This window comes from Erinaceus europaeus, chromosome X (assembly GCF_950295315.1).
Source record: "Erinaceus europaeus chromosome X, mEriEur2.1, whole genome shotgun sequence".
NCBI classification, from domain to species: domain Eukaryota; kingdom Metazoa; phylum Chordata; class Mammalia; order Eulipotyphla; family Erinaceidae; genus Erinaceus; species Erinaceus europaeus.
In genome coordinates, this window is record NC_080185.1 from 128,460,346 (window position 1) to 128,485,772 (window position 25,427).

The 25,427-nt window shown below is 52.5% G+C and overlaps 1 protein-coding gene across 5 annotated transcripts in view; it reads right to left on the bottom strand.

Annotated features, from left to right (window-relative positions):
- LOC107523524 (interleukin-3 receptor subunit alpha-like) overlaps window positions 1-17,765 on the bottom strand; it is a 242,023-nt gene extending 224,258 nt beyond the window's left edge. For all 5 annotated transcript variants that reach the window (XM_060183127.1, XM_060183129.1, XM_060183128.1 and 2 more), the window contains exons 1-7: window positions 17,635-17,765; window positions 14,954-15,033; window positions 13,405-13,523; window positions 9,882-10,002; window positions 5,807-5,939; window positions 5,568-5,749; window positions 2,860-2,975 (exon numbers count right to left, since the gene is read on the bottom strand). In XM_060183127.1, coding sequence (XP_060039110.1) covers window positions 2,860-2,975; window positions 5,568-5,749; window positions 5,807-5,939; window positions 9,882-10,002; window positions 13,405-13,523; window positions 14,954-15,017 — 735 coding nt within the window. In that variant the 5' untranslated portion in view covers window positions 15,018-15,033; window positions 17,635-17,765. The remainder of the gene's footprint in view (window positions 1-2,859; window positions 2,976-5,567; window positions 5,750-5,806; window positions 5,940-9,881; window positions 10,003-13,404; window positions 13,524-14,953; window positions 15,034-17,634) is intronic.
- Window positions 17,766-25,427: the final 7,662 nt, after the last annotated feature.

The window sequence follows — 25,427 nt, forward strand, 5'->3', positions numbered from 1 at the left end:
TAGAATGTATGGGACTAGAATAGAATAATCAATAGAACAAGACGGAATAGGCTAGAATAGAAAAAAAATAGAATGAATAAAACAGAATGTGCTGGAATGGAATAGAAGAGTGGGAATAGGATTAGACTAGAATAGAATGGAATACAGCAGAATAGAATGAATGGAAGATGCTAGAATGGGGTAGAATATAAAATAGACAACATCATAGGTTAGAATAAGATAGAAATGAACGGAATAGGATAATTAATGAAAAGAGAATAGGATATGCTAGAATAGAATGAATAAAATAGAATGAACATGGAATAGAACAGAATAAAATAGAACATTTAGAATAGAACAGACTATCCAGAATAGAATAGAACAGAATATTTAGAATAGAATATTTAGGATAGGATAGGATAGAATAGAATATTTAGAATAGAATATCTAGAATAGAATATTTAGAATAGGATAGAGTAGAATAGAATAGAACAGAATATTTAGAATATTTAGAATAGGATAGAGTAGACTATCTAGAATAGAATAGAACAGGATATTTAGAATATTTAGAATAGGATAGAGTAGACTAGAATAGAATAGAACAGAATATTTAGAATAGGATAGGATAGAATAGAATATCTAGAATAGAATATTTAGAATAGGATAGAGTAGAATAGAATAGAACAGAATATTTAGAATATTTAGAATAGGATAGAGTAGACTATCTAGAATAGAATAGAACAGGATATTTAGAATAGGACAGAATACCTAGAATAGAATATTTAGAATAGACTAGACTAGAATATTTAGAATAGAATGGGATATGATAGAATAGAGTAGAATGAATGGAATGGAGTAAGAGTCTGGAAACAGACTCTTGAGGTTCTGGGTTCAATAATAATGATGATGATAATGGTTCTGCACACAGACTCTCCTGCCTGCTCTGAGGCCCCAGTTTCCATCCTCAGCACCACCCCAGTAATAATCATCATCATCATCATCATCATCATCATCTGCAAAAGGACTCCTTCCTGACGCTGAGAAAATGAATACTAATAAAATGATTATAATGGGGAGTCGGGCTGGAGCGCAGCGGGTTAAGCGCACGTGGCGCAAAGCGCACGGACGGCGTAAGGATCCCGGTTCGAGCCCCCGGCTCCCCACCTGCAGGGGAGTCGCTTCCCAGGCGGTGAAGCAGGTCTGCAGGTGTCTGTCTTTCTCTCCCCCTCTCTGTCTTCCCCTCCTCTCTCCATTTCCCTCTGTCCTATCCAACAACGACGACAGCAACAATAATAACTACAACGATAAAACAACAAGGGCAACAAAAGGGAATAAATAAATAAATAAAATAAATATTTTAAAAAAATGATTATAATGATAATGTGCACACCACAAGACCCATGTTGGAACCTGGCCCTCCCTGCACTGGTGTCTCTGTCTCTACTTGTAAAACTTGACCTGCAGGTCTCTGGTCTCTGCCCACAAGGAGAGATCTCTGGTCTCTGCCCACCATGAGATCTCGTCTTTGCCTGCCATGAGATCTCTGGTCTCTGCCCACCATGAGAGGTATCTGTTCTCTGCCACCCAAGGGAGGTCTCTTGTCTGACCACCATGAGATCTCTTGTCTCTGCCCTCCATGAGGGATCTCTGCCCACCCGAGGGAGGTCTCTGGTCTCTTCCCACCATGAGATCTCTTGTCTCTGCCCTCCATGAGAGATCTCTTCTCTGCCCACCCGAGGGAGGTCTCTAGTCTCTGCCCAGCATGAGAGATCTCTGGTCTCTGCCCACCATGAGATCTCTGGTCTCTGCCCACCATGAGATCTCTGGTCTCTGCCCACCCTGTGAGATCTCTGTTCTCTGCCCACCCTGTGATCTCTGGTCTCTGCCCACCATGAGATCTCTGGTCTCTACCCACCATGAGAGATCTGTTCTCTATCCACCATGAGAGATCTCTTGTCTCTGCCCACCATGAGAGATCTCTGTTCTCTGCCCACCCAAGGGAGGTCTCTAGTCTCCACCCACCATGTGAGATCTCTGGTCTCTACCCACCATGAGATCTCTGCCCACCCAAGGGAGATCTCTGGTCTCTACCCACCATGAGAGATCTCTCTGCCCACCATGTGAGATCTCTGTTCTCTGCCCACCATGAGATCTCTTGTCTCTGCCCACCGTGAGATCTCTGGTCTCTGCCCACCCTGTGAGATCTCTGTTCTCTGCCCACCATGAGAGATCTGTTCTCTATCCACCATGAGAAGTCTTGTCTCTGCCCACCATGAGATCTCTGGTCTCTACCCACCATGAGATCTCTGCCCACCATGAGAGATCTCTTGTGTCTGCCCATCATGAGAGATCTCTGTTCTCTGCCCACCATGAGATCTCTTGTCTCTGCCTACCATGTGAGATCTCTGGTCTCTGCCCATCCTGTGAGATCTCTGTTCTCTGCCCACCCAAGGGAGGTCTCTGGTCTCTGGCCACCATGAGAGATCTCTGGTCTCTACCCACCATGAGATCTCTGGTCTTTGGCCACCATGAGATCTCTGGTCTCTGCCCACTATGAGATCTCTGCCCACCCAAGGGAGATCTCTGGTCTCTGCCCACCATGAGAGATCTCTGGTCTCTGCCCACCCGAGGGAGGTCTCTAGTCTCTTCCCACCATGAGAGATCTCCGGTCTCTACCCACCATGAGATCTCTGCCCACCCAAGGGAGATCTCTGGTCTCTGCCCACCATGAGAGGTCTCTGGTCTCTGCCCACCATGAGATCTCTGGTCTCTGCCCACCCTGCGAGATCTCTGGTCTCTACCCACCATGAGAGATCTCTTGTCTCTTCACACCCTGTGAGATCTCTGTTCTCTGCCCACCCGCGGGTGCCGGGGCCTCACCCTGTGCACGACGACCTCGTAGGAGAAGTCTGACTGGAAGCGGGCGGCCATGTGCCACTGGACATCGGCCCAAGTCTGGTTGCAGGACCCCGTGACGTTGGGGGCATCCAGCCGCTCTGGGTGGGGGGGGGGACATCCGGGTCAGTAGGCGCTGTGAGCTCAGCTAAGCTCCAATCAATCAATCAATCAATCAATCAGTCAGTTTATTGGAAGTTCCATCAGGCATCCTGAGAGTTGTCTGAGGGGGTAAAATGCTGGACTGTCAAGCGTGAGGCCCCGAGTTCCATCCCCGGCATCCCAGGAGCCAACGGGAAGTATCTGCTCTCTCTCTAATCAATAATCAATAGATCAATTTATTGGAAGTTCCATCAGGCATCCTGGGAGTTGTCTCAGGGGATAAATGCTGGACTATCAAGCATGAGGCCCCGAGTTCCATCCCCGGTGTCCCAGGAGCCAATGGGAGCTATCTGCTCTCTCTCTAATCAATAATCAATAGATCAATTTAGTGGAAGTTCCATCAGGCATCCTGGGAGAGGTCTCAGGGGATAAAATGCTGGACTGTCAAGCGTGAGGCCCCGAGTTCCATTCCCAGCATCCCAGGAGCCAACGGGAGCTATCTGCTCTCTCTTTCATCAATAATCAATAGATCAATTTATTGGAAGTTCCATCAGGCATCCTGGGAGGGGTCTCAGGGGATAAAATGCTGGACTTTCAAGCGTGAGACCCCGAGTTCCATTCCCAGCATCCCAGGAACCAACGGGAGCTATCTGCTCTCTCTCTAATCAATCAATAATCAATATATAAATTTATTGGAAGTTCCATCAGGCATCCCGGCAGTTGTCTCAGGAGATAAAATGCTGGACTGTCAAACGTGAGGCCCCGAGTTCCATCCCTGGCATCCCGGGAGCCAACGGGAAGTATCTGCTCTCTCTCTAATCAATAATCAATAGATCAATTTATTGGAAGTTCCATCAGGCATCCCAGAAGGTGTCTCAGGGGATAAAATGCTGGACTGTCAAGCATGAGGCCCTGAGTTCCATCCCCGGTGTCCCAGGAGCCAATGGGAGCTATCTGCTCTCTCTCTAATCAATCAATAATCAATAGATCAATTTATTGGAAGTTCCATCAGGCATCCCGGGAGTTGTCTCAGGGGATAAAATGCTGGACTGTCAAGCGTGAGGCCCCGAGTTCCATTCCCAGAATCCCAGGAGCCAACGGGAGCTATCTGCTCTCTCTCTAACCAATAATCAATAGATCAATTTATTGGAAGTTGTATCAGACACCAGAAGGTGCCTCAGGAGATAAAGTGCTGAACTGTCAAGCATGAGGCCCCGAGTTCCATCCCCGGCGTCCCAGGAGCCAGAAGGAGGGTCTGCTCGCTCTCTAATCAATAACCAATAGATCAATTTATTGGAAGTTCCATCAGGCATCCTGGGAGTTGTCTGAGGGGATAAAATGCTGGACTGTCAAACGTGAGGCCCCGAGTTCCATCCCTGGCATCCCGGGAGCCAACGGGAAGTATCTGCTCTCTCTCTAATCAATAATCAATAGATCAATTTATTGGAAGTTCCATCAGGCATCCTGGGAGGGTTCTCAGGGGATAAAATGCTGGACTGTCAAGCGTGAGGCCCCGAGTTCCATCCCCGGCATCCCGGGAGCCACCGGGAGCTATCTGCTCTCTCTCTCTCATCAATCAATAATCAATAGATCAATTTATTGGAAGTTCCATCAGGCATCCTGGGAGGGTTCTCAGGGGATAAAATGCTGGACTGTCAAGCGTGAGACCCCGAGTTCCATCCCCGGCATCCCGGGAGCCACCGGGAGCTATCTGCTCTCTCTCTCTCATCAATCAATAATCAATAGATCAATTTATTGGAAGTTCCATCAGGCATCCTGGGAGGGTTCTCAGGGGATAAAATGCTGGACTGTCAAGCGTGAGGCCCCGAGTTCCATCCCCGGCATCCCGGGAGCCACCGGGAGCTATCTGCTCTCTCTCTCTCATCAATCAATAATCAATAGATCAATTTATTGGAAGTTCCATCAGGCATCCTGGGAGGGTTCTCAGGGGATAAAATGCTGGACTGTCAAGCGTGAGGCCCCGAGTTCCATCCCCGGCATCCCGGGAGCCACCGGGAGCTATCTGCTCTCTCTCTCTCATCAATCAATAATCAATAGATCAATTTATTGGAAGTTCCATCAGGCATCCTGGGAGGGTTCTCAGGGGATAAAATGCTGGACTGTCAAGCGTGAGGCCCCGAGTTCCATCCCCGGCATCCCGGGAGCCACCGGGAGCTATCTGCTCTCTCTCTCTCATCAATCAATAATCAATAGATCAATTTATTGGAAGTTCCATCAGGCATCCTGGGAGGGTTCTCAGGGGATAAAATGCTGGACTGTCAAGCGTGGGGCCCCGAGTTCCATCCCCGGCATCCCGGGAGCCAGAGGGAGGGTCTGCTTCTCTCCAATCAATCAATCAATCATTAATCCATCAATAATCAATCTTATTTTCTCAAAAATCTCTTTTAAAAGACAATCAGGTCTCATTAAAATTAAAAGCCGGGGACGGCCGGCAGCACGAGAGAGACACAGAGAGACACACAGACACACAGAGAGGGAGGCGCCACGACCCCGTGAGCTTCCCCCGGTGCTGCGGGGTCCCCGCCACCCCCACGGCACCCATGGGTGCCCCCCGCCCGCCGGCCGCTCACCGATGGCCCCCAGCTCCACGAAGATCTCGGCGCAGGGCACCCCGGTGCCGTTGACCAGGAAACGCTGCAGCTCCTCGGGGTGTCCTCGGCCCACGTCCCGGAACTCGCACTGGAAGTGGGTGCTGTCATGGGTGCCGCCGTGGGTGCCGCCGTAGCGCTCGCACTCCCACACCTGCCGGGACCTGGCGGGAGATGAGGCGCCCACCACCCCGCCCGCCACCCCCGGGCCCGGCACCTACTGCAGGTCCTCCCAGAACAGCCGGTACTGAGCACCCTTGGGTGCTGTCCGGCCCTCCGTCCAGCGGCACGTCAGCAGGTCCCAGTCGTGCACCCAGCAGCTCAGGCGCTCGGGGGCTGCGGACGGGTCTCCGGCTGCACCGCAGGGAGGGAGGGTGCTGGGTGGTCAGGGTTGCTGGGGGGTCGGGGTGCTGGGGGGTCGGGGTGCTGGGTGGTCAGGGTGCCGGGTGGTCAGGGTGCCGGGTGGTCAGGGTGCCGGGTGGTCAGGGTGCTGCGGGTCAGGGTGCTGGGTGGTCAGGGTGCTGGGCGTCAGGGTGCTGGGTGATCAGGGTGCTGGGTGATGAGGGTGCCGGGTGGTCAGGGTGCCGGGGGGTCAGGGTGCTGGGCGCCGGGTGCTCAGGGTGCTGGGTGATCGGGGTGCTGGGGGGTCGGGTTGCTGGGGGGTCAGGGTGCTGGGGGGTCAGGGTGCTGGGTGGTCAGGGTGCTGGGTGGTCGGGGTGCTGGGTGATCAGGGTGCCGGGGGGTCAGGGTGCTGGGTGGTCAGGGTGCCGGGTGGTCAGGGTGCTGGGGGTCAGGGTGCTGGGTGATCGGGGTGCTGGGGGGTCGGGGTGCTGGGTGGTCAGGGTGCCGGGTGGTCAGGGTGCTGGGGGTCAGGGTGCTGGGTGATCGGGGTGCTGGGGGGTCGGGGTGCTGGGTGGTCAGGGTGCTGGGGGGTCAGGGTGCTGGGGGGTCAGGGTGCTGGGTGGTCAGGGTGCTCAGGGTGCTGGGTGATCGGGGTGCTGGGGGGTCGGGGTGCTGGGGGGTCGGGGTGCTGGGGGGTCAGGGTGCTGGGGGGTCAGGGTGCTGGGGGGTCAGGGTGCTGGGTGATCGGGGTGCTGGGTGGTCAGGGTGCTGGGTGGTCAGGGTGCTGGGGGGTCGGTACTGGGTGGTCAGGGTGCTGGGGGTCAGGGTGCTGGGGGGTCAGGGTGCTGGGTGATCGGGGTGCTGGGTGGTCAGGGTGCTGGGTGGTCAGGGTGCTGGGGGGTCGGTACTGGGTGGTCAGGGTGCTGGGGGTCAGGGTGCTGGGGGGTCAGGGTGCTGGGTGATCGGGGTGCTGGGTGGTCAGGGTGCTGGGTGGTCAGGGTGCTGGGGGGTCGGTACTGGGTGGTCAGGGTGCTGGGGGTCAGGGTGCTGGGGGGTCAGGGTGCTGGGGGGTCAGGGTGCTGGGCGCCGGGTGCTCAGGGTGCTGGGTGATCGGGGTGCTGGGGGGTCGGGTTGCTGGGGGGTCAGGGTGCTGGGGGGTCAGGGTGCTGGGTGTCAGGATGCCGGGTGGTTGGGGTGCTGGGGGTCAGGGTGCTGGGGGGTCAGGGTGCTGGGTGGTCGGGGTGCTGGGTGATCAGGGTGCCGGGTGGTCAGGGTGCCGGGGGGTCAGGATGCCGGGTGATCAGGGTGCTGGGGGTCAGGGTGCTGGGTGGTCAGGGTGCTGGGTGGTCAGGGTGCTGGGGGGTCAGGGTGCTGGGCGCCGGGTGCTCAGGGTGCTGGGTGATCAGGGTGCCGGGTGGTCAGGGTGCCGGGTGGTCAGGGTGCTGGGGGTCAGGGTGCTGGGTGGTCAGGGTGCTGGGTGGTCAGGGTGCTGGGGGGTCAGGGTGCTGGGCGCCGGGTGCTCAGGGTGCTGGGTGATCGGGGTGCTGGGGGGTCGGGTTGCTGGGGGGTCAGGGTGCTGGGGGGTCAGGGTGCTGGGTGGTCAGGGTGCCGGGTGGTCAGGGTGCTCAGGGTGCTGGGTGATCGGGGTGCTGGGGGGTCGGGGTGCTGGGGGGTCGGGGTGCTGGGGGGTCAGGGTGCTGGGGGTCAGGGTGCTGGGTGGTCAGGGTGCTGGGTGGTCGGGGTGCTGGGTGATCAGGGTGCCGGGGGGTCAGGGTGCTGGGTGGTCAGGGTGCTGGGTGGTCAGGGTGCCGGGTGGTCAGGGTGCTGGGGGTCAGGGTGCTGGGTGATCGGGGTGCTGGGGGGTCGGGGTGCTGGGTGGTCAGGGTGCTGGGGGGTCAGGGTGCTGGGTGGTCAGGGTGCTCAGGGTGCTGGGTGATCGGGGTGCTGGGGGGTCGGGGTGCTGGGGGGTCGGGGTGCTGGGGGGGTCAGGGTGCTGGGGGGTCAGGGTGCTGGGGGGTCAGGGTGCTGGGTGATCGGGGTGCTGGGTGGTCAGGGTGCTGGGTGGTCAGGGTGCTGGGGGGTCGGTACTGGGTGGTCAGGGTGCTGGGGGTCAGGGTGCTGGGGGGTCAGGGTGCTGGGTGATCGGGGTGCTGGGTGGTCAGGGTGCTGGGTGGTCAGGGTGCTGGGGGGTCGGTACTGGGTGGTCAGGGTGCTGGGGGTCAGGGTGCTGGGGGGTCAGGGTGCTGGGTGATCGGGGTGCTGGGTGGTCAGGGTGCTGGGTGGTCAGGGTGCTGGGGGGTCGGTACTGGGTGGTCAGGGTGCTGGGGGTCAGGGTGCTGGGGGGTCAGGGTGCTGGGGGGTCAGGGTGCTGGGCGCCGGGTGCTCAGGGTGCTGGGTGATCGGGGTGCTGGGGGGTCGGGTTGCTGGGGGGTCAGGGTGCTGGGGGGTCAGGGTGCTGGGTGTCAGGATGCCGGGTGGTTGGGGTGCTGGGGGTCAGGGTGCTGGGGGGTCAGGGTGCTGGGTGGTCGGGGTGCTGGGTGATCAGGGTGCCGGGTGGTCAGGGTGCCGGGGGGTCAGGATGCCGGGTGATCAGGGTGCCGGGTGGTCAGGGTGCCGGGTGGTCAGGGTGCTGGGGGTCAGGGTGCTGGGTGGTCAGGGTGCTGGGTGGTCAGGGTGCTGGGGGGTCAGGGTGCTGGGCGCCGGGTGCTCAGGGTGCTGGGTGATCAGGGTGCCGGGTGGTCAGGGTGCCGGGTGGTCAGGGTGCTGGGGGTCAGGGTGCTGGGTGGTCAGGGTGCTGGGTGGTCAGGGTGCTGGGGGGTCAGGGTGCTGGGCGCCGGGTGCTCAGGGTGCTGGGTGATCGGGGTGCTGGGGGGTCGGGTTGCTGGGGGGTCAGGGTGCTGGGGGGTCAGGGTGCTGGGTGGTCAGGGTGCCGGGTGGTCAGGGTGCTCAGGGTGCTGGGTGATCGGGGTGCTGGGGGGTCGGGGTGCTGGGGGGTCGGGGTGCTGGGGGGTCAGGGTGCTGGGGGTCAGGGTGCTGGGTGGTCAGGGTGCTGGGTGGTCGGGGTGCTGGGTGATCAGGGTGCCGGGGGGTCAGGGTGCTGGGTGGTCAGGGTGCTGGGTGGTCAGGGTGCCGGGTGGTCAGGGTGCTGGGGGTCAGGGTGCTGGGTGATCGGGGTGCTGGGGGGTCGGGGTGCTGGGTGGTCAGGGTGCTGGGGGGTCAGGGTGCTGGGTGGTCAGGGTGCTCAGGGTGCTGGGTGATCGGGGTGCTGGGGGGTCGGGGTGCTGGGGGGTCGGGGTGCTGGGGGGTCGGGGTGCTGGGGGGGTCAGGGTGCTGGGGGGTCAGGGTGCTGGGTGGTCATGGTGCTGGGGGGTCAGGGTGCTGGGTGATCGGGGTGCTGGGTGGTCAGGGTGCTGGGTGGTCAGGGTGCTGGGGGGTCAGGGTGCTGGGTGCTGAGTGATCAGGGTGCTGGGTGCCGGGTGACCAGGGTGCTGGGTGCTGAGTGATCAGGGTGCTGGGTGACCAGGGTGCTGGGTGCTGAGTGAGCAGGGTGCCGAGTGACCAGGGTGCCGGGTGCTGGGTGAGAAGGGTGCTGGGTGCTGAGTGATCAGGGTGCCGAGTGACCAGGGTGCTGGGTGCTGGGTGATCAGGGTGCTGGGTGCTGAGTGACCAGGGTACCGGGTGCCGGGTGATCAGGGTGCTGGGTGCTGAGTGACCAGGGTGCTGGGTGATCAGGGTGCTGGGTGCTGAGTGACCAGGGTGCCGGGTGATCAGGGTGCTGGGTGCTGAGTGAGCAGGGTGCTGGGTGCTGAGTGATCAGGGTGCCGAGTGACCAGGGTGCTGGGTGCCGAGTGACCAGGGTGCTGGGTGCCGAGTGATGAGGGTGCTGGGTGCCGAGTGACCAGGGTGCTGGGTGCTGAGTGACCAGGGTGCCGGGTGCGGGGTGTCGCCACGCACCGAGCTCGGGGTGCCGGAAGGAGGCGGCGTAGCGGGGCCCCCGGGTGACGGCCACGGTGAAGGTGCTGGGCCTGCAGGCCGGGACCACGTGCAGCTGACAGAAGCCGCTGCCGCCTCGCACCTGCCGGACACACGGACGCGGACTCACGGACTCAGCCACCTGCTGGTCGCTGGGCGGCCCGTTATTATTATCATCCTCGTTGTTGTCGCTGTTATTAGTGGGGTGCGCTGAGCACTGCTGCCATTGTTATTATTATCATTATTATTATTATTATTATTGGGACGCGATGTGCACTGCTGCCATTGTTATTATTATTATTGGGGTGCGCTGAGCACTGCTGCCATTATTATTATCATCATCATCACATCATCATCATCATCATTATTATTGGGGTGCGTTGAGCACTGCTGCCATTGTTATTATTATTATTATTATTGGGGTGCACTGAGCACTGCTGCCATTATTATTATCATCATCATTATTATTGGGATGCGCTGTGCACTGCTGCCATTGTTATTATTATTATTATTATTGGGGTGCGCTGAGCACTGCTGCCATTATTATTATCATCACATCATCATCATCATCATTATTATTGGGGTGCGCTGAGCACGGCTGCTATTGTTATTATTATCATTATTATTATTGGGGTGCGCCGAGCACTGCTGCCATTATTATTATCATCATTATTATTATTGGGGTGCGCTGAGCACTGCTGCCGTTATTATTATTGGGGTGCGCTGAGCACGGCTGCCATTATTATTATTATTATTGGGATGCGCTGAGCACTGCTGCCATTGTTATTATTATTATTATTGGGGTGCACTGAGCACTGCTGCCATTGTTATTATTATCATCATCATTATTATTATTGGGACGCGATGAGCACTGCTGCCATTGTTATTATTATCATCATCATTATTATTATTGGGACGCGATGAGCACTGCTGCCATTGTTATTATTATTATTATTATTGGGGTGCGCTGAGCACTGCTGCCATTATTATTATCATCACATCATCATCATCATCATTATTATTGGGGTGCGCTGAGCACGGCTGCTATTGTTATTATTATCATTATTATTATTGGGGTGCGCCGAGCACTGCTGCCATTATTATTATCATCATTATTATTATTGGGGTGCGCTGAGCACTGCTGCCGTTATTATTATTGGGGTGCGCTGAGCACGGCTGCCATTATTATTATTATTATTGGGATGCGCTGAGCACTGCTGCCATTGTTATTATTATTATTATTGGGGTGCACTGAGCACTGCTGCCATTGTTATTATTATCATCATCATTATTATTATTGGGACGCGATGAGCACTGCTGCCATTGTTATTATTATCATCATCATTATTATTATTGGGACGCGATGAGCACTGCTGCCATTGTTATTATTATTATTATTATTGGGGTGCGCTGAGCACTGCTGCCATTATTATTATCATCACATCATCATCATCATCATTATTATTGGGGTGCGCTGAGCACGGCTGCTATTGTTATTATTATCATTATTATTATTGGGGTGCGCCGAGCACTGCTGCCATTATTATTATCATCATTATTATTATTGGGGTGCGCTGAGCACTGCTGCCGTTATTATTATTGGGGTGCGCTGAGCACGGCTGCTATTATTATTATTATTATTATTATTATTATTGGGATGCGCTGAGCACTGCTGCCATTGTTATTATTATTATTATTGGGGTGCACTGAGCACTGCTGCCATTATTATTATCATTATTATTATTATTGGGGTGCGCTGAGCACTGCTGCCATTGTTATTATTATCATCATCATTATTATTATTGGGACGCGATGAGCACTGCTGCCATTATTATTATTATCATCATCATTATTATTATTGGGACGCGATGAGCACTGCTGCCATTGTTATTATTATTATTATTATTGGGGTGCGCTGAGCACTGCTGCCATTATTATTATTATCATCATTATTATTGGGGTGCACTGAGCACTGCTGTTATTGTTATTATTATTATTGGGGTGCGCTGAGCACTACTGCCATTATTATTATCATCATCATCATTATTATTATTGGGGTGCGCTAAGCACTGCTGCCGCCATCGTTACTGTGATTATCATTATTATTTTGTTGTTATTATTATTATCATTATTATTTGTTGTTATTATCATTATTATTGCTATTATCATCATTATTGTTATTATTATCATTATTATTATTGTTATTATGATCATTATCATTATCATTATTGTTATTATTATCATTGTTATTATTATAATCATTATCATTGTTATTATCATTGTTATTATTATTATTTCCCAGAGCCCTGCTGAGCCCTGGCTGCCGGTGGTGCTGGGGATGGAACCTGGGGCCTCAAGGTAGGACAGTCTTGGAAGAGTCTCATTTTATTCTTTCTCTCTCACAGAAATCAATTGATAATCGATAATCAATAATCAATAAAACCCCATGAAACGTGCAGGGCAGGCGGCTCAGCGGTCAGAGCCCAGGACGTGCAGCCTGAGCCCCCCAGAGGCCCCGGGTTCCAGCCCCGTCTCCCCCTCAGGCCAGGGCTCTGCTCTTATTCAAATCAATCAATAATCAATAATCAATAACCCCCACGAAATGTCCATGGGAGACGGCTCAGCGGTCAGAGCCCAGGATGTGCGGCCTGAGCCCCCAGAGGCCCCGGGTTCCAGCTCCGTCTCCCCTCAGGCCAGGGCTCTGCTCTTATTCAAATCAATCAATAATCAATAATCAATAACCCCCACGAAATGTCCATGGGAGACGGCTCAGCGGTCAGAGCCCAGGATGTGCGGCCTGAGCCCCCAGAGGCCCCGGGTTCCAGCCCCGTCTCCCCCTCAGGCCAGGGCTCTGCTCTTATTCAAATCAATCAATAATCAATAACCCCCACGAAATGTCCATGGGAGACGGCTCAGCGGTCAGAGCCCAGGATGTGCGGCCTGAGCCCCCAGAGGCCCCGGGTTCCAGCCCCGTCTCCCCCTCAGGCCAGGGCTCTGCTCTTATTCAAATCAATCAATAATCAATAATCAATAACCCCCACGAAATGTCCATGGGAGACGGCTCAGCGGTCAGAGCCCAGGATGTGCGGCCTGAGCCCCCAGAGGCCCCGGGTTCCAGCTCCGTCTCCCCTCAGGCCAGGGCTCTGCTCTTAGTCAAACCAATCAATAATCAATAATCAATAAAACCTCATGAAATGTGCAGGGGAGATGGCTCAGAGGTCAGAGCCCAGGACGTGCGGCCTGAACCCCCAGAGGCCCCGGGTTCCAGCTCCCTCTCAGGCCAGGTCCCTGCTCTCTCTATATTCAAATCAATCAATAATCAATAACCCCCCACGAAATGTCCAGGGAAGACGGCTCAGCGGTCAGAGCCCAGGACGTGCGGCCTGAACCCCCAGAGGCCCCGGGTTCCAGCCCCGGCTCCCCCTCAGGCCAGGTCCCTGATTTCTGATTCCAATCAATCAATCAATCATCGATCATCAATAACCTGCTGGGTGGGGGGTCTCACCCTCATGGGCGTGTCCTGGTCGACGCTGCACTGGACCTCGGACACGTTGCCCCTCTCGTCCCAGACCAGCCGCCGGGTTCCGGGGTCCAGCCTGACGTTGGCGATCGGGGGGTCCTGGGCTGGGAAAGTGGGTGCGGGTCAGAGGTCACCGGGCTGGGAAAGTGGGTGCGGGTCAGAGGTCACCAGGGAGGTGGAGGGGGGACCCCGGTCTCGGGGGGCTGCGTTTGAAGGAAAAACGAAGGAGGTGGTGGCTGGGGGGGGGGGCATGAGCTGAATCAATCAATCCATCCGTCAGTCAATCAATCAGTCAATCAGTCAATCAATCAATTTATTGGAAGTTCCATCAGACATCCTGGGAGCGGTCTCAGGGGACAAAATGCCGGACTCTCAAGCGTGAGGCCCTGACGTCCATCATCGGGATCTCAGGAGCCTGAGGGAGGGTCTTCTCTCTCCAATCAATCAATCAATCAATCAATTTATTGGAAATTCTATATGGCATCCAGGGAAGTGTCTGAGTGGACAAAGTGCCGGATTCTCAAGTGTGAGGCCCTGACTTCCATCCCCAGCGTCACAGGAGCCTGAGGGAGAGTCTTCTCTCTCTAATCAATCAATCAATCAATCAATTTATTGGAAATTCTATATGGCATCCAGGGAAGTGTCTGAGTGGACAAAATGCCGGATTCTCAAGCGTGAGGCCCTGACGTCCATCCCCAGCGTCACAGGAGCCTGAGGGAGGGTCTTCTTTCTCTAATCAATCAATCAGTCAATCAATCAATTTATTGGAAGTTCCATCAGACATCCTGGGAGCGGTCTCAGGGGACAAAATGCCGGACTCTCAAGTGTGAGGCCCTGACGTCCATCCCCAGCGTCACAGGAGCCTGAGGGAGGGTCTTCTCTCTCTAATCAATCAATCAATCAATCAATTTATTGGAAATTCTATATGGCATCCAGGGAAGTGTCTGAGTGGACAAAATGCCGGACTCTCAAGTGTGAGGCCCTGACGTCCATCATCGGGATCTCAGGAGCCTGAGGGAGGGTCTTCTCTCTCTAATCAATCAATCAGTCAATCAATTTATTGGAAATTCTGTATGGCGTCCAGATAAGTGTCTGAGTGGACAAAGTGCCGGATTCTCAAGTGTGAGGCCCTGACTTCCATCCCCAGTGTCACAGGAGCCCGAGGGAGGGTCTTCTCTCTCTAATCAATCAATCAATCAATCAATCAATTTATTGGAAATTCTGTATGGCGTCCAGAGAAGTGTCTGAGTGGACAAAATGCCGGATTCTCAAGTGTGAGGCCCTGACTTCCATCATCGGGATCTCAGGAGCCTGAGGGAGGGTCTTCTCTCTCTAATCCATCCATCAATCAATCAATCAATCAATTGATCATCAATTCATCCATTGACCAAGCAAACAGTTTCCAAGGGGACTTGTAGGGGGTGGTCTTGGCCAGTCTGTTTCCCCCCCAAATACCCGTCACCCCGTTTGGAGGAGCCCCTGGACCCGCTGACCCGGTTGGTTCCACGAGCCTGAGTTTCGGGGTGTCACGTACCCGGGCGGGTGGGGGGCGGCCAGGCGACGGTCAGCAGCGCCAGGGCCAGCGGGAGGGCGGCCATGACGGGGTCCCCGCGTCTGATCAAAGAAAGACGTGAGACGTGAGGGGGGGGCGGTGAGCTGAGGCCCCCCAAGACCCCAGGTCCCCACACGGACCCGACCCCTGACCCCCAACATCTGAACACCTGGATGCTGACCCCCAAAATCTGAGCGCCAGACCCCTGAACCCCAAAAATCTAGACACCTGGACCCTGAACCCCAAAGTCTAAATTCCTGGACCCCAAAATCTGAACGTAAGACCCCGGACCCCAAAATCTAGACACCTGGATGCTGAACCCCAAAATATAAACACCTGGATGCTGAACCCTAAAATCAGAGTGCAAGGCCCCTGAACCCCAAAATCTGAACACCTGCAACCTGACCCCCAAAATCTAAACTCTTGGACCCCAGACCCCAAAGTCTGAACGTAAGACCCTGGACCCCAAAATCTAGACACCTGGACCCTGAACCCCAAAATCTGAGCGCAAGACCCATGAACCCCAAAATCTAGACACCTGGATGCTGACCCCCAAATCTGAGCGCAAGACCCCTGAACCCCAAAATCTAGACACCTGGATGCTGAACCCCAAAATATAAACATCTGGACCTGAACCCTAAAATCTGAGCGCAAGACCCCTGAACCCCAAAATCTGAACACCTGGATGCTGACCCCAAAATCTAAACTCTTAGACCCGAACCCCAAAATCTGAACGTAAGACCCCGGACCCCACAGTCTGAACACCTGGACCATGGACCCCAAAATCTAGACACCTGGACCCTGAACCCTAAAATCTAAACACCTGGACCCTGAACCCCCAAATCTAAATTCCTGGACCCTAAAATTTGAACGCAAGACCCTTGAACCCCAAAATCTAAACACCTGGACCCTGACCCCAAAATCTAGACACCTGGATGTGGAACCCCAAAATCTAAACACTTGTACCCCAAAATTTAAACACCGGAACATTGAACCCCCAAATCTAAACTTTTGTTCCCTGAACCCTAATATCTGAGCGTTAAGACCCTGAACCCCAAAATCTAAGCACAAGACCCCTGAACCCCAAATACTAAACACATGGACCCCAAAGCCAAAATCTGAATGTAAGACCCCGGACCCCATAAACTGAACACCTGGACCATGGACCCCAAAATCTAAACACCTGGATGTGGAACCCCAAAACCTAAACATATGTACCCTGAACCCCACAATCTGAACACAAGACCTCTGAACCCCAAAATCTAAACACCTGCTACCTGACCCCAAAATCTAAACTCTTGGAGCCTGGACCCTAAAATCTGTACACAAGACCCCTGAACCCCAAAATATAAACACCTGAACCCCAAAATATAAACATTGGGACCCTGAACCCCAAAATATAAACACCTGGACCCCAAAATCTAAACACCCCAAACCCCAAAATCTAGACATCTGGATGCTGAACCCCGAAATCTAAACACCTGGACCCTGAACCCTAAAATCTGAACGCAAGGCCCCTGGATCCCCAAACCTAAACACCTGGATGCTGGACCCCTGATCTGAACTTAAGACTGTGAACCCCAAATCTGAATACAGACCCCCAGCACCTAGACCCCTGAACCCGAAACTCTGAACTCAAGACTCTAAACCCCAAAATCTAAACACTTAGACACCTGAACCCCAGAATCTGACCACAAGACCTTGAACACCAAAATCTAAGCACTTAGAACATTGAACCCCAATATCTAAACACCCAGACCCTGAACCCCAAACTCTGTACTCAAGGCCACTAGGAACCAAGACATCTGAACCGCAATATGTGAAACCAAGATCCCTGAACCCCAATATCTGAACACCCCGGACCCCAAAATCTGAACTTAAGAACCCTGGACCCCAACATCCAAACACCTGGACATCTGAACCCCAATATTTAAACTCCAAGATGCCTGAACCACAAGAACTCAAGACCCGGACCCCCAACATCTGAACTCAAGAACCTGAACCCCAAAATCTAAACTCCTAGACACCTGAATCCCAATATCTGAACTCAAGACCCCTGAACCCCGACCTCTGAACTCAAGACCCCTGAACCCCAACCTCTGAACTCAAGACCCCTGAACCCCGACCTCTGAACTAAAGACCCCTGAACCCCAACCTCTGAACTCAAGACCTCTGAACTCAAGACCTCTGAACCCCAACCTCCTAACTCAAGACCCCTGAACCCCAACCTCTGAACTCAAGACCCCTGAACCCCAACCTCTGAACTCAAGACCCCTGAACCCCAACCTCTGAACTCAAGACCCCTGAACCCCAACATCTGAACTCATAACCCTGAACCCCTGAGTGATTTCTCCAATCACCCATCAATAAAGTGCCCCGTTTTGGGGTATCTTCTGTATTTGGGGGGGGGCGGTCCTGGGGTGCCCAGGATTTGAAGGACCCTTCCCACATCAGCAAGGGGCCCAGGCTTCCCTACATTTTTCCTGGCTGCATACTAATCCTCCTGAACCGTCTCCATCGGCCGACTCCAAGCACCCATCGATCCACTGAGACCAGTGCTGGGCGTTGTACATTTTTTGGGGGGACCCCCTTGAGCCCCACTCCGTCCCCCCGCCCCGGCACCCATGCCCCAGCCTGAGACCCCCGGGAGCTGAGTCCCCTACCTGTGGGTGCTGAGGGGCTCCCAGGCACAGTCGCCCTACTTCTTGGGGTCCCTTGGGTGCCCACCAGGCCGCAGACCGGGAAGCTTCCAGACGGCACGGCTGTTTTCAGCCTTATTATTTATTTGGGGGGGTTGGTGGCTGTGTGGCTCAGTGGGTGGGGTCCCCCCAAGGCCACCCCTTCCTTCCTCTCCCCCCCCCCCCCAGCCACAGTTTCCTTTCCAGAAACGGCCTTTCCGGAGCCCATTGTTCAGAGGGGAGGGGGGTTTTGGGGTGTTGGGGTTCCCCCATTTCCTGCCTTCCCCCCCACGCCCGGGCCCCCTCTGCACCCTGATTTCCGGAGGCTGCCTGGAGGAGGCGGCTTCCCTGCCGGAATGGAGTCTCAGCTGTTTGGATTCCAGGAAGTGGCCGGAGGTGTGTGTGTGTCTGTGTCTGTCTGACAGTCTGTGTGTCTGTGTCTGTCTGACAGTCTGTGTGTCTGTGTCTGAGGGGATTTGGGGGACCCTCTCCGGACCCCCAGGAGCTGGGGGAGGCTCCCTCCCTTCAAACCGGTTCTTTCCTTTTTTTCTGTTCTGTTCCTTCCTTTTTCTGTTCTGTTCCTGTTCTGTTCCTTCCTTTTTCTGTTCTGTTCCTTTCTTTTCTGTTCAAAGGGAGGTGTTCAGGGCACCCAGGGGCCCGGGGCAGGTGAGGCCGGTTGTGTCACCGTCACCCACAAGCCGATGAGGAAATGGGGTCACGGGGGGTCTGTGCCTCATCTTCCGTATTTCTCCTTTTGCAGTGTTTTAAAAAGATTGATGGATTCCCTTTTGTTGCCCTGGTTTTATTGTTGCAGTTATTATTGTTATTGATGTCGTTGTTGTTGGACAGGACCCAGAGACATGGAGAGAGGAGGGGAAGACAGAGAGGAGGAGAGAGAAAGAAGCAGACTGTGCTGCCGGGGCTCGAACTCGGGGACGTCACGCTCCACGGAGGCTTCCCCTCTGCTTCCTACCGTCTTTAGCTCATTTTTCCCCTCTCTGTTCTTCCCTTTTCTGTTCATTTCTGTGCTGTTCTCCCCTTTTTCTGTTCATTTCTGTTCATTTCTGTTCTGTTCTCCCCTTTTTCTGTTCACTTCTGTTCTGTTCTCCCCTTTTTCTGTTAATTTCTGTCCTGTTCTTCCCTTTTCTGTTCACTTCTGTTCTGTTCTCCCCTTTTCTGTTCATTTCTGTTCTGTTCTCCCCTTCTTCTGTTCATTTCTGTCCTGTTCTTCCCTTTTCTGTTCATTTCTGTGCTGTTCTTCCCTTTTCTGTTCATTATTGTTCTGTTTTCTCCTTTTCTGTTCATTTCTGTTCTGTTCTTCCCTTTTCTGTTCACTTCTGTTCTGTTCTCCCCTTTTTCTGTTCACTTCTGTTCTGTTCTCCCCTTTTCTGTTCATTTCTGTTCTGTTCTCCCCCTTTTTCTGTTCATTTCTGTTCTGTTCTTCCCTTTTCTGTTCATTTCTGTTCTGTTCTCCCCTTTTTCTGTTCATTTCTGTTCTGTTCTCCCCTTTTTCTGTTCATTGCTGTGCTGTTCTTCCCTTTTCTGTTCATTTCTGTCCTGTTCTTCCCTTTTCTGTTCATTTCTGTGCTGTTCTTCCCTTTTCTGTTCATTTCTGTCCTGTTCTTCCCTTTTCTGTTCATTTCTGTCCTGTTCTTCCCTTTTCTGTTCATTTCTGTCCTGTTCTTCCCTTTTCTGTTCATTTCTGTGCTGTTCTTCCCTTTTCTGTTCAGTTCTGTGCTGTTCTTCCCTTTTCTGTTCAGTTCTGTTCTGTTCTTCCCTTTTCTGTTCAGTTCTGTTCTGTTCTTCCCTTTTCTGTTCATTTCTGTCCTGTTCTTCCCTTTTCTGTTCATTTCTGTTCTGTTCTTCCCTTTTCTGTTCATTTCTGTGCTGTTCTTCCCTTTTCTGTTCATTTCTGTTCTGTTCTTCCCTTTTCTGTTCATTTCTGTTCTGTTCTTCCCTTTTTCTGTTCATTTCTGTCCTGTTCTTCCCTTTTTCTGTTCATTTCTGTGCTGTTCTTCCCTTTTCTGTTCATTTCTGTTCTGTTCTTCCCTTTTCTGTTCATTTCTGTGCTGTTCTTCCCTTTTCTGTTCATTTCTGTCCTGTTCTTCCCTTTTCTGTTCATTTCTGTTCTGTTCTTCCCTTTTTCTGTTCATTTCTGTGCTGTTCTTCCCTTTTCTGTTCATTTCTGTTCTGTTCTTCCCTTTTCTGTTCATTTCTGTTCTGTTCTTCCCTTTTTCTGTTCATTTCTGTCCTGTTCTTCCCTTTTTCTGTTCATTTCTGTGCTGTTCTTCCCTTTTCTGTTCATTTCTGTGCTGTTCTTCCCTTTTCTGTTCATTTCTGTCCTGTTCTTCCCTTTTCTGTTCATTTCTGTTCTGTTCTTCCCTTTTTCTGTTCATTTCTGTCCTGTTCTTCCCTTTTTCTGTTCATTTCTGTGCTGTTCTTCCCTTTTCTGTTCATTTCTGTGCTGTTCTTCCCTTTTCTGTTCATTTCTGTCCTGTTCTTCCCTTTTCTGTTCATTTCTGTTCTGTTCTTCCCTTTTTCTGTTCATTTCTGTCCTGTTCTTCCCTTTTCTGTTCATTTCTGTTCTGTTCTTCCCTTTTCTGTTCATTTCTGTGCTGTTCTTCCCTTTTCTGTTCATTTCTGTGCTGTTCTTCCCTTTTCCTGTTCATTTCTGTTCCGTTCTTCGCTTTTCTGTTCATTTCTGTCCTGTTCTTCCCTTTTTCTGTTCATTTCTGTGCTGTTCTTCCCTTTTCTGTTCATTTCTGTGCTGTTCTTCCCTTTTCTGTTCATTTCTGTCCTGTTCTTCCCTTTTCTGTTCATTTCTGTTCTGTTCTTCCCTTTTCTGTTCATTTCTGTCCTGTTCTTCCCTTTTCTGTTCATTTCTGTTCTGTTCTTCCCTTTTTCTGTTCATTTCTGTCCTGTTCTTCCCTTTTTCTGTTCATTTCTGTGCTGTTCTTCCCTTTTCTGTTCAGTTCTGTGCTGTTCTTCCCTTTTCTGTTCATTTCTGTGCTGTTCTTCCCTTTTCTGTTCATTTCTGTCCTGTTCTTCCCTTTTCTGTTCATTTCTGTTCTGTTCTTCCCTTTTCTGTTCATTTCTGTTCTGTTCTTCCCTTTTTCTGTTCATTTCTGTCCTGTTCTTCCCTTTTTCTGTTCATTTCTGTGCTGTTCTTCCCTTTTCTGTTCATTTCTGTTCTGTTCTTCCCTTTTTCTGTTCATTTCTGTCCTGTTCTTCCCTTTTTCTGTTCATTTCTGTGCTGTTCTTCCCTTTTCTGTTCATTTCTGTGCTGTTCTTCCCTTTTCTGTTCATTTCTGTCCTGTTCTTCCCTTTTCTGTTCATTTCTGTTCTGTTCTTCCCTTTTCTGTTCATTTCTGTTCTGTTCTTCCCTTTTTCTGTTCATTTCTGTCCTGTTCTTCCCTTTTTCTGTTCATTTCTGTGCTGTTCTTCCCTTTTCTGTTCATTTCTGTGCTGTTCTTCCCTTTTCTGTTCATTTCTGTCCTGTTCTTCCCTTTTCTGTTCATTTCTGTTCTGTTCTTCCCTTTTTCTGTTCACTTCTGTCCTGTTCTTCCCTTTTCTGTTCATTTCTGTCCTGTTCTTCCCTTTTCTGTTCATTTCTGTCCTGTTCTTCCCTTTTCTGTTCAGTTCTGTGCTGTTCTTCCCTTTTCTGTTCATTTCTGTGCTGTTCTTCCCTTTTCCTGTTCATTTCTGTTCCGTTCTTCGCTTTTCTGTTCATTTCTGTCCTGTTCTTCCCTTTTCTGTTCATTTCTGTCCTGTTCTTCCCTTTTCTGTTCATTTCTGTCCTGTTCTTCCCTTTTCTGTTCTGTTCCTTTTCTTGGCTGCTCTTTTCTTTCGTTTCCTCCTCTTTTCTTTTCTGCCCTTTCCCGTTCTCTCCCACCTCTGGGTCCCCACGTGGCCGCCACAGGCCAGGGGTCCCCCGGCCCCTCAGCTGCCGCCCGTCTGCCCCCGAAGTGGCATTTCCCCCTGCTGCCCGCACCCAGAAATTAACGTCCTATTTTGAGATGCCAGGTGGCGCCCAGGGGGAACCGGGCGCTTTTGGGGGCGTCTCAGGCCGGGCACCCCAGATGTGGCCGCTACTTCCTCTTCCATCCTCTCCTGGCGGTTTTCGGGAGCCCCTTGTCTTGGCGGTTTTGGGGAGCCCTCTCCCCAGGCCCTGGGTCCTCGAGGGTTGTGGTCTCCGCGCTGGTCACTGGGGTGGGAGGTCAGTGGAGGAGGGGTCACCAGCTCCGTCCAGCTCAGGGAGAGGGGGTTCACGTTCCTGCCTTCCCCCCCCCCCAAGTTTCAGAGTCAATCCATCAGTAGACTGATTGATCCACACAGAGATATGCAGATCAATAGCCAGTTGATCCATGGGTAGACTGATCCACACCGAGATATGAGTTAGATGGCCAGTCAATCAATGGGTAGATTGATTGATCCACACACAGAGAGGCAGATAGACAGCCAGTCAATCAATGGGTAGACTGATCCACACAGAGATGAGCAGTTAGACAGCCAGTCAATCAATGGGTAGGCTGATTGACACACACAGAGAGAAGCAGATAGACAGCCAGTCAATCAATGGGGAGATTGATTGATCCACACAGAGAGAGGCAGATAGCCAATCAATCAATGGGTAGACTGATTGACACACACACACAGAGGCAGTTAGACAGCCAATCAATCAGTGGGTAGGCTGATTGACACACACACAGAGAGGCAGACAGACAGCCAATCAATGGGGAGATTGATTGATCCACACAGAGAGAGGCAGATAGACAGACAGTCAATCAATGGGTAGATTGATCCACACACAGAGAGGCAGATAGACAGCCAGTCAATCAATGGGGAGATTGATTGATCCACACACAGAGAGGCAGATAGACAGACAGTCAATCAATGGGTAGATTGATCCACACAGAGGGAGGCAGATAGCCAATCAATGTGTAGACTGATTGATCCACACAGAGATGAGCAGATAGCCAATCAATCAATGGGTAGGCTGATTGACACACACAGAGCCGGGCAGATAACCAGTCAACTGATTGATAGATTTAATGATCCAGACAGAGATAGGCAGATAGCTAGCCAATCAATGGGTAGACTGATTGATCCACACAGAGATGTGAGAGAGATAGCCAGTCAATCAATGGGTAGACTGATTGATCCACACACAGATGTGAGAGAGATAGCCAGTCAGTCAGTCAATGGGTAGACTGATTGATCCACACAGAGATGTGAGGTCACTAGCCAGTTGATTGATTGATAGACTGATTGATCCACACAGATGTGAGAGAGATAGCCAGTCAATCAATGGGTAGACTGATTGATCCACACAGAGATGTGAGATCACTAGCCAGTCGATTGATTGATAGACTGATTGATCCACACAGAGATGTGAGAGAGATAGCCAGTCAGTCAGTCAATGGGTAGACTGATTGATCCACACAGAGATGTGAGGTCACTAGCCAGTTGATTGATTGATAGACTGATTGATCCACACAGATGTGAGAGAGATAGCCAGTCAATCAATGGGTAGACTGATTGATCCACACAGAGATGTGAGATCACTAGCCAGTCGATTGATTGATAGACTGATTGATCCACACAGAGATGTGAGAGAGATAGCCAGTCAGTCAGTCAATGGGTAGACTGATTGATCCACACAGAGATGTGAGGTCACTAGCCAGTTGATTGATTGATAGACTGATTGATCCACACAGATGTGAGAGAGATAGCCAGTCAATCAATGGGTAGACTGATTGATCCACACAGAGATGTGAGATCACTAGCCAGTCGATTGATTGATAGACTGATTGATCCACACAGAGATGTGAGAGAGATAGCCAGTCAATCAATGGGTAGACTGATTGATCCACACAGAGATGTGAGGTCACTAGCCAGTCGATTGATTGATAGACTGATTGAGCCACACAGATGTGAGAGAGATAGCCAGTTGACTGATTGAGAGGCTTATGGGCCCCCCCAAGATCCCCTTGTCCCCAGTGGCCCCCTGCCCCCTCCCCGGCCTCCAGTTGGCCGTGACATGGCCCCCACCGTCCGCTGCGAACCCCAGAGCCCGACTCCAATCTGGGGCCATCTGTGCCCCCCGGGCTTCTGACACAATCGTGTGGGGTTCTGGCCGCAGATGGGGGCCCCCACATCCTGAATCCGCCCTCCCCTCCGCGGTTGTGCAAGGCCTGCCCTTTATCTCACACCTGCAGACACCCGGCCTTGACGGACAAACAGAAACCTCCCCAAGGAGGGGCGGGGACACCCATCTCTGTGGAGCCCAAGTTTCGCACGGGGCGGGGGCCACCGGGGAGACCCAGACGCCCCGGGACAAACAAGGTGGGACCCCTCCCTCACCCGCCACCCCCCTCCCCGTTTATCGAAAACACACAGAGCAAGTGAATTCACTCATGGGAGCGTGGAGGGAAACCCACAGGAGCACTACGCAGCCAGGAACAATGTGGGGACGCGTCACCCTCCCTCACGGAGGCTCCTTGAACTCGGGGTGCTCAGGGAGAGGCCCAGAGACACACAGGGCGGGGAGGGCCCCCCCGTTTATATGAGACACCCGGCACGGATGAAAAACAAAACTTGATGGATGAATGAATGAGCAACCAACAGAGCTCATTCAGAAGACGGAATAGTATTCAGCCAGGAAAAGGGATTCAGAGACAAGACCCAGGCACACGGGAAGAGGGGTCCAGAGGTGGGTGGGTTGTCCACGTCTCCAGGGGTCCCCTCACTGCGTGTCCTCCACCACCAGCACGTGCTTGGGGTCCTGGGGGGTCCGGGGGGAAACAGGGCTCCAGGCCGTGCGCTAGGTCTCCTCGGACCCGGGGGATGGGGGGAAACAGCTTCTGCCTCAGGGACGACCTGGGGGCCGGGGGGGGGGGAAAGGCACGTGTGACCCGCTCTGAGTGGGTGGGCGCGGGGGGGGGGCTTCCACCATGGCACCCGGGGGGAGAGTGGGGGAGGGTGGGGCCAATCCAGCGTCGGGGACGTACAGCAGCCAGCAGCCATCTTCACCATCCATCCATCCATCCATCCATCCATCCATCCATCCATCATCCACCCATCTTTCATCCATGCATACATCATCCATCTGTTATCATCCATCCATCCACCATCCATCCATTATTATCCATCCATCCATCCATCCATCATCCATCCATCCACCTACCCATCCATCCATAATCATCCATCACCATCCATCCATCCATCATCCATCCATCCATCCACCTACCCATCCATAATCATTCATCATCATCCATCCATCCATCATCCATCAATCCATCCATCCTCCATTCATCATCCATCCATCCATCCACCTACTTGTCCATCCATCCATCTATCCATCCATCCATCCTCCCATCCATCCATCTATCCATCTACTCGTCCATCCATCCATCCATCCATCCATCCATCCATCCATCATCCATCCATCATCCATCCATCTATCCACCTACTTGTCCATACATCATCATCTATCCATCCACCTACCCATCCATCCATAATCACCCATCATCATCCATCCATCATCCACCCATCTTTCATCCATGCATACATCATCCATCCATCCATTATCATCCATCCATCCACCATCCATCAACCATCCATCCATTATTATCCATCCATCCATCCATCCACCTACCCATCCATCCGTAATCATCCATCACCATACATCCATCCATCATCCATCCATCCATCCACCTACCCATCCATAGTCATTCATCATCATCCATCCATCCATCATCCATCCATCCTCCATCATC